The sequence below is a fragment of the Mesoplodon mirus genome, assembly GCF_964341445.2.
Source record: "Mesoplodon mirus genome assembly, chromosome: 7".
NCBI classification, from domain to species: Eukaryota; Metazoa; Chordata; class Mammalia; order Artiodactyla; family Ziphiidae; genus Mesoplodon; species Mesoplodon mirus.
This window is the reverse complement of record NC_138983.1, coordinates 13,921,899-13,929,985: the sequence shown is the minus strand read 5'-3', so window position 1 is coordinate 13,929,985 and position 8,087 is coordinate 13,921,899. Positions and strand designations below refer to the sequence as shown.

The 8,087-nt window shown below is 53.5% G+C and overlaps 1 protein-coding gene across 2 annotated transcripts; it reads right to left on the bottom strand.

The window, feature by feature from the left end:
* Window positions 1-45: 45 nt before the first annotated feature.
* Window positions 46-7,977, bottom strand: ACP2 (acid phosphatase 2, lysosomal). 2 transcript variants are annotated; one of them, XM_082628605.1, is made up of 11 exons: window positions 7,806-7,977; window positions 7,114-7,209; window positions 6,695-6,781; window positions 5,656-5,808; window positions 5,448-5,546; window positions 5,279-5,368; window positions 4,680-4,812; window positions 3,806-3,888; window positions 3,585-3,691; window positions 3,322-3,497; window positions 46-994 (listed from the first exon to the last, which is right to left on the bottom strand). In XM_082628605.1, exons 1-11 carry the CDS (start codon window positions 7,917-7,919, stop codon window positions 861-863), a joined length of 1,272 nt encoding a protein of 423 aa, XP_082484731.1. In that variant the 5' UTR covers window positions 7,920-7,977; the 3' UTR covers window positions 46-860. The 2 variants fall into 2 exon arrangements, with proteins under 2 accessions (XP_082484731.1, XP_082484730.1); XM_082628604.1 differs by having other exon boundaries at window positions 4,680-4,809; window positions 7,806-7,958.
* Window positions 7,978-8,087: the final 110 nt, after the last annotated feature.

Here is an 8,087-nt window from a genome sequence, read left to right as displayed (position 1 = left end):
GCTTCTCAGGTCCCCAAAATGAAGAAAAGGCACAGAAAGCAGCACTAAGAGTCCAAAACCTTCATTCTCTGGAAGCTGTCTCAGCCCTATTCTGGGCCATAGTCAGGAGCTGTTCAGCTCACAGCCTGCTAGCTGGAGATCCCTGGCAGATCCCAGGAGATCCCAGCCTAGATGAGAGGGATAGTAGTTTCGTGATTCTGTACCACAACTCACCCCCCAACACCTCCCCCGACCCCCTCTCAAGTACACAACATCCTTCCGACCTGCTCAAGGGGCGGGGTGACAAAGATGCTGGAAGCATTATGTCTGACTCCAGTTAATGGTGGCTTCAGCTGGACAAAGGAAAACTTTGCTGGCTGGCTCTTGGGTGATCTGGTTCCTTGGTGGCCGGTGTTTGTGCCCCCAGTGTTTTGCAGTTGTTTCCACTAAAATGAGCACTGAGAGGCAAGACGGTGTCCTCTGGGCCATTTGCCAAACACTGGGTTGGAAGAGAGTGAGCAGGGCTTGATGGAGAGGCAAAGCAGATCAAGCAGCAACTCCTTCAGCCTTTTTATCCTAGGTCCTGAGTGAAGCTTGACTACTCGTCTGCATTTCAGGTCCTTAGAAGGGAGCATGGAGGAGGCAAATCCCGTGTGGAGAAAGCCAGCGTCCAACACAGTACTTGGTTAACGTCAGGCACATGAATGCTGACTGACAGGTGCCACGGGCCAAGCTGAGCCCCACTTGTTCATCTAGGTTGGGGTGATCAGAGGGAGGCCCAACCCAGGGTCTCCTGTCCACGGGCTGGGGAGCAGCAACAGTCAGGAGCAAGGCCCAGCCCACCTCCCCGAGGAGGCAGAGGGAAGGGGGCTGAGTGGTTGTCAGGCACGATCCTCCCCGTCTGGAACGTGGCGGTAGCCAGGAGGCTGGGCCTGCATCCGGAAGAGGACGGTGAGGAGCAGCACTATGAGAAGGAAGAGGATGGAGCCACATACAGCCAAGGCCACGATCACCTCTGAGCGCGGGGCAGGGAGGGGGAGAGAAAGGTCATGTCAGTGTTCATTCAACGAATATTTGAGTGCCTACCACACGCCAGGTGCTGTTCTTACAATGGGGATATCACAGTGGCCAAGACAAAGCCTCCCTTGTAGATTTTACATTCTAGGAGAGGAGATGCCATGACAGGCAAATGATAGACATGATGGATTAGTGGCAAATGCCATAAAGGAAAACAAAGCAGGGTAAGGGGGAAATGATGGAGAGGTAGGTCAGTCAGGGAAGGTGTCACTGAGAAAGTGACCATTTGAACAGAGACCTGGAGTCACTGATACATACAAAAGATCTGAGAGAAGAGTGTCCTGAGCCTGGGGATGGCGGGGATGGGGGTTGGGGTGGGTGGACGGGAAGCAAATGCAAAAGGGAATTAGCTTGGCATGTTCTAGGACCAGCAAGAAAGTATCGCTAGAGCAGAATACTTGAGCACAGGAGATGAGGGCAGAGGACCGGACCAAGTAGGGCCTGGAGGCCATGGTAAAGAACTTGGGGTTTTTTGTTGGTTTTTTAAAAAATTTATTTTTCTTATTTATTTTTGGCTGTGTTGGGTCTTTGTTGCTGCGTGTGGGCTTTCTCTAGTTGCGGCGAACGGGGGCTACTCTTTGTTGTGGTGTACGGGCTTCTCATTGCGGTGGCTTCTTTCGTTGTGGAGCACGGGCTCTAGGCGCACGGGCTCAGTAGTTGTGGCACGTGGACTCAGTAGTTGTGGCATGCGGGCTCAGTAGTTGTGGCTCGCAGGCTTTAGAGCGCAGGCTAAGTAGCTGTGGTGCATGGGCTTAGTTGCTCCGCGGCATGTGGGATCTTCCCGGAGCAGGGCTCAAACCCGTGTCCCCTGCATTGGCAGGTGGATTCTTAACCACTGCGCCACCAGGGAAGCCCAAGAACTTGGGTTTTATTCCAAATGTAATGGGAAGCCACTGGAAGATTCTGAGAAGAGTAGTGATGTGAACTGATTTATGTTTTAAAAAAATTAACTCTGTTGGGCTGAAACACTGGTAGGGCCGAGAACAGAATCAGAAAGCACGTTAGGAAGCTTTTCAGTACTTCAGGCAAGAGATGATGGTAGACTGGGCTAGGGAGCAAGAGCGTGTGCTTTAAAGATTGGGCTGGTAGGATCTGCTAGTGGTTTGGAGGTGGGGTCTGAGGAAGAGGGTATTCAGGATAGTGCTTTGGGTTATGCTATACACCTAGGTGGCTAATGCAGCATTTACTAAGGGGGGGAAGCCTGGAGGAAGAGCAGATTTGGGGGAAGAGCATTTGGATTGACTGATTTTTGAGCATTTGGATTTAGACTTCAACTGTGACATGCCTTAGTTGACATCCATGTAGAGACCTCAAGTCAGCAGCTAGATATGTGAACCTGCAGCTCAGAGAAGAGGTCATGAATCTATGAGTCATAAAAAGACACAACTTAGCATGGAGATGGTATATAAGGCTATAAGGCTGGGTAAGCTCACCTTGGGAGCAGGCGTGGATGGGGAAGGAGAGAGACTGAGCTCTGCGCCATCCACTGGTTAGCGGGGGAGGAGAAGCTAGTAAAGGAAGCTGCCTGTGAGTTAGGAGAAAAACCAGAGAAGCCAAGGAAGTGTTTAAGGAAGGAGTGATCGATTCTGTAATGCTGCTGAGAGGTGAGAGAAGCTAAGAATTGGTTACTGGCTTTGGTAAGAGGAGGTCATTGGTCCTTAACGAGTGGCTTCCATGGAGTGGCAGGTGACATAAGACTGTCCAGTGTGAGTGTGAGAGAATGGGCAGTGAGGCAGTGACACCAGAGTCTAGGCAACCCTTTGAAGGATTACACCCGAAAAGGGGAGAGAGAAAAGGAGTGGCAGCTGGAGAAGGACGTGGGCCAAAGAGGTTTTTGTTAGGCTTTGAGATGACACTGATCCAGTAGAGCGGTAACACTGAGCACCGGGGTCCGTGTGGAGGTGAGAAGAGATGGACCCAGAGTGTAAGTGGAAAGGCTGGCTCCAAGTGGTGGCTTGTACCAGCGAGTAAGCTGGAACAGCTGGTGGTGGGAAGACAAGACAGTTCTCTCCCGGTTGCTTTTATTTTCTCTCAGTATAAGAAGAGGGGCATCGCCTGAGGACGAGGAGTACGTCTCAGGGTGGGAAATTAACTGTCTAGGGATAGGATGGGCCTCGCCCCAAACCATGCAGCGTCTGAGCTGGCTAAAGGACTGCCATCCCTGCAACAGGACGACTGGAAGTGCATCACCTCTCTCGAGACCTGTGGATATGAACTGTAAGCTGTTCTGGGACACGGCCAGCGTGGAGGCAGGCAGCAGCTCACCTGTGTCTGCAGGACTGCTTGCCAGCCGGCACTCCTGCTGCCAGTCCTTGGGCACAACAGGCTCTGTGAGGCGAAGGAAGTCCTGCAGCGGGCAGCGGTGAGGGCAGCCAGGCAGGATCAGCGGCCAGGGGGCCCTGTTACTCTCATTCCGAAAGTACATTTCCACTGAGAAATTCCTGAGGGTTGACAGGAGACAAGATGGGAGCTGCCCACAGTCCCCACGTGAGCGCCCCTCCTCAGGGCAGACCCATAGCTCCACTCACCCGGTATCTTCCTGGTACAGTTCAAATATGTGACAGGACGCGTAGGGGGCTTGTTCACCATTGTAGACATCCAACGCCATTTGCAGAGCAACCAGGGTGGTGTCGTGCTGTAAGAGAGAAGGGCTCCCCATCAGCACTGCCCCCCACACCCCCAGGCGCTGAAGAAAGGAGAGATCCAGCTCCTACATGACGTCAGCACACTGGGGACCGTGGAAGCTTACCGCAGAGTAGACTAGCAGCTTAGGGAGCTGGGAGGTGGTTGCCATGAGGGTCAGGTTCTTCCGTATCTGAGCCAGCAGGACTCCTGAAGGAGAGAGTCCCCAGCGTCAGTGGCTACAGCCATCACCGTCTTCTGACTAGACCTATCTGAGGTCCTCTCCCCCTCTGCCAGTCCTAGGTGTGATCACCAGCACAGAGAACGCTTTAGATTCAGGGGAACCACGCAAACTCTACCCTGCTCTCTAAGAACTTCCAAATGTACAGAAGGAAGCAAGACAAAACAAGATATCTATATTTCCCACAGGTGCGGAAACCTGCCCATTTATTTATAAAGGAGCTACGAGGCCCCGCCCATGTTTGAAGAATTACTCCAGTTGGGAATAAATATAAACTTAAGATTGCTTCAGAGCACACGGGATGGGGGCTCCAGGTCAGGGGAACTCTTGTTATGTACAGGCTCTGAAAACTTTCAAGATGCTGGAAAGGTCTGGCAGCTGGCACTCCCTTGGGTGCTCAGATGAAGAAACTGGCACGTGTATTACTCTCAGCGTCCTTTCAGAGTGGCCCCCAGTGGTCCTCTGGAGGTAGGAAGTCATTTGAGGGAAGGGAGGGTCTTCTGACATGGGTGAAACTTAAGGATATGAATGGCAGAAAAGCACAAAAACCTAACTGTGGTCACTCACACAGTGACAAACATGCTAAGTATCTGGAGAACTGGGGAGATTGGATGACTGACGGGATTACTAGGGGGGTCTGGTTCTGAACGAGCAGAGAACACTTCAGGTAGAGAAGTAAGCATGTAAGAAGCCCCCAGTAGCAGATGTCTAATGCTGTAGGGTTCTGACAGGGGAGTGACATGCTGCTTTTGTCACTCACCCCCCTGCAGCCGGGCCTTCTCTGCCTGCTCGTAGATCCCGAAGAGGAAGCGGAAGCTGAAGTCCTTTAGCCGGCTCAGACGCTGCATGGTTTGGGGCGAGGCCCAGGGCGGCAGGACCAGCCCGTGTGTCTGCTGTGTACGGCAGCGGGCAGGTTAGCTCCCCAGCCTAGGCCAGAGCCTCTCCCGGGAGCAGCTCTCTTCCCACGTGGGACAGTACCTGTGTGTGTGTGTGTGTGAGAGGGGAGGGAGAGGAGAGGCAGAGGGACTGGAACCAGGAGACATGGTGGATGGTGTTTAGGCTGCAGGGAGCAGGAAAGGAGGCTTGGGAGCGAGAAGTGTGACTCAGCAGAATGGAGTCAGATACCACGAGAGCTCTGGGTGGACAGAAGCAGGAACTGCTGACGACTGATAAACTATTTCCCACTCTGAGGTTCTTTTTCACCCGTGAGGGAAGTTCCCTTGTTTCACAAGAGGTGGCTTGCTTGGACCTCCCCAGTGAGCATGGTGTCCAGGCACTGTGTTCTACTTGGCCTGGTCACCTAGGCCTCTCGAGGTATGAGAGAAGAGCGGTCACACCGGGGACCCTGAGCCGGCTCACCTCACAGAAAAGTGTGTCGTAGACATTCCAGACGGTCTCCAGTGTCAGGTCCGTAAGCCCTGTCTCGTTGGCCACCATATCCAGAAATTGCTATGAAAAATGGATCAGGGGATCAGTCCTGCCCTGGGGGAAAGGACAGTGTGGTGACCTCCACCTCAGCCCCACTCACTGCATTCTGAATACTCTCATTCTGATACTCCGGTGTCTGCCGGGTCTCGTTCTGCAGCTGTTCAAAACGGGGACATGGGCCCAATGGGAACTTCAGCAGCTGCAGACCAAAGCAGGGAAGCAGAGGCAGAGAAGGAGTCGGGGATCAGCAGGCCAACGGCCAGAATTGTCCCTGTCACCACCTCTAGGGAAGAGCTGGCTGGTCTTACCCTGTCCTCGGCAATGGGCACAGTGTGGACGGGGATAGGCTGCCAAGAGATGTTTGGGTTAAAGCGCTGCATCCCGTCGGGAGGGAAAAGTCCAGCCAGGTTGGCCTCAGCACTCATGAGAGTCCGGTCAAAGTCTGTGCTTCGCACATAAACCTGCAGAGATGACAACACAAGTCTCACCTGTGGGAGCGGGGTGGGGGAGCTCTGGCCCCTCACTGGGGCTCCAGGGGAGGTCCTGTTCTTGGTGGTCACCTAGCAAATTATAAATCCACCATGCTTCTGGCCCTCTCCCCATCTCTGGCCTTCCCCATCCCTCTTCCCAGCCAAGGCCCACTCAGCTGGGGGCGTAGCTGTCCCCCATCTGTGAAGAACTCCTGTGGGAATGGCTCTAGTTCAAATGCCCCTCCCAGCCCAAAGTGCTTAGTCAACAAGACTCTCAGGTCTGTCTGCTTGCCTGATTTATTACAACACCTGTCTCCCTATCTAGGCCTGGGTCCTTGAGGGCAGAAACTGTCTTCAGTCACACCCCCCTTTATAACTGTCTTAGAGACCAGGAGAGGAAATAAAATAAGGGACAGAGATATTTGCTTGTGAAAAGGGAGGAATAAGCTGTGAGAAAGGGCAAGATCAGGATACGGCTGGCCCTCAAGGAAACAATAACAACATCTAGGGACAAAGATCATATCTGTATGGCGCACCATTATGTGCAATGCTATAGTGCCTGCCCCATAATAGGTACTCAGTAAGTGTCTTGGATGGAAAGCCTGAGTTACTTCACAGAGTCAGAAGCTACTTTGCCAGATCCTTAAGTCAGCTTGGATGCTTGATCACTTTTGCCTCTCTCCAAGCCAAGCAGGGGCAACTCAGCCTCTAGGGTTTTGTTCTAGACAGCCCTTGGATGTCTTGTCCTGTAGTTGTGCTGTAACTAAAAATGCATGGAGGGAGGCCAGAGTGCCCAGTCTCACCCGTAGTCTCCCTGAGGGCAGAGGGTGAGAACAGCACTTCCCATTTCCCTTGCCTCTAGAACTCCCAGCCTTACCTCTTGCCGGTGGTAAGAGGTGTTGAGGAAGTCATGGTAGCGCTGTCGCAGAGCCTGGCCCAGCTCCCACTGCTGTAGCATCCCCTCCTGTGGGCAAACCCAAGGGTTAAGAGGCCCAGAGGGAAGGGACGGCTCACGATTACCACAGGGCTGAGCCACTGTTGCTTTCCAGGTTCCTGGTTGAAAGTAGGAGTGGGTTAATCTGATCCCAGGAGTCATTTATTAAAGTGGCCGACTGTGCATGGCATTATGTATGCCCATTTTAATCTGGGCACAGATGAAAGTAAGATTAAGAAATGTGGTCAAAATCAGCACCCACATGGGAAAAAGCAGTTTGGTGAGGCCCCAAGCTCTGCAGCCTGCTCTAGAGGTCACTCGTTCTACAGCTCATCCTGAGAGAGAGCTGGCTTCTGACCCACCTTGGTTAGCTGACCAAATCCCTGGGGCCATTCGTCTTCCTGATAGGGGTCCTTGGGGTATGTCTTCACGGGTGAACGGTCTCCATGTCGGTACAGCTGAGGGAAGAAAATGTTTAGCCTACAGGTCAGAAGGGTCCCCTCGATGTGGACACAGAGCCAAACTCTGCCCCACGTTGAGAAGGAGCCGTTACTCCCTCTGGGAAGCCTTAACTCTACCAACTGCAAAAGACCCCAACTCAGAAGTCAGTAACTTCCTCCAGGTTCCAGAGGTTCTAACTTGGCTAAGCAATGCCACTGGAGACCTTGGGAAAATCAAAAGTACAGGTGGGAAAGGAAAAGAAATAAAAGCAATGCAGATGGTGGGGGAAACTGGAAAAAAAAATCACCAAAGGTTTTCTTCGCGAGCCTCTTTCCATTCAGCTACATCCCTGTCCCAAGGCAGACTCACCCGACCTATCCTCTAATACTGAACTCCGTACACCCTGACCCCCCCCCCCCCCCGCCAAATACACCAGAGCTTCACAAAAACTGCGAACCCTGGCCTCCAACCCCGCAGGCCGGTCGTCTTCTCTTAAACCAGCTCCTCCTCCTCCAACAGACCCCAGACCCCAGCAAGCCCCGCCCATCCCTCCACCCGCAGGCCGGTGCCCTCCTAGCACTGGCGAGCCCTTGGCGACCCCATCTCTCATTACCAAGGTAACGAAACGCAGACGCCGGGCCTGGGTAGGTGGCATCACCATCAGGTTCACACCAAGGAAGAGCTGGAGAAGAGCCACCCGGCTCCAGCCGAACTGTCTGCCCGCCATCACCGCTGTAGTCTGTGCAGCAAAGAGGCTGGAACCCGCTGAGTGGCACTTGCAGCAGCCGCCCGGACGCACCCCTGAAGACACACGCCGGAAGTGCTCTCGCTGCCATCTTGCTAAAGGGGCGGGGGGGTGGGCAGGGACGGTGGGGGGAGGAATCCGGTAGGGAAT

Bases quoted from the DNA above. Each gene is read 5' to 3' on its own strand.
- ACP2 (XM_082628605.1), bottom strand. From the start codon at position 7,919: ATGGCGGGCAGACAGTTCGGCTGGAGCCGGGTGGCTCTTCTCCAGCTC. The intron at 5,809-6,694 runs GTAAGGCTGGGA...TCATCTCTGCAG, and splicing joins CCTCTTACCACCGGCAAGAG to GTTTATGTGCGAAGCACAGA. The intron at 3,692-3,805 runs GTAAGCTTCCAC...TCTCTCTTACAG, and splicing joins AGCTGCTAGTCTACTCTGCG to CACGACACCACCCTGGTTGC.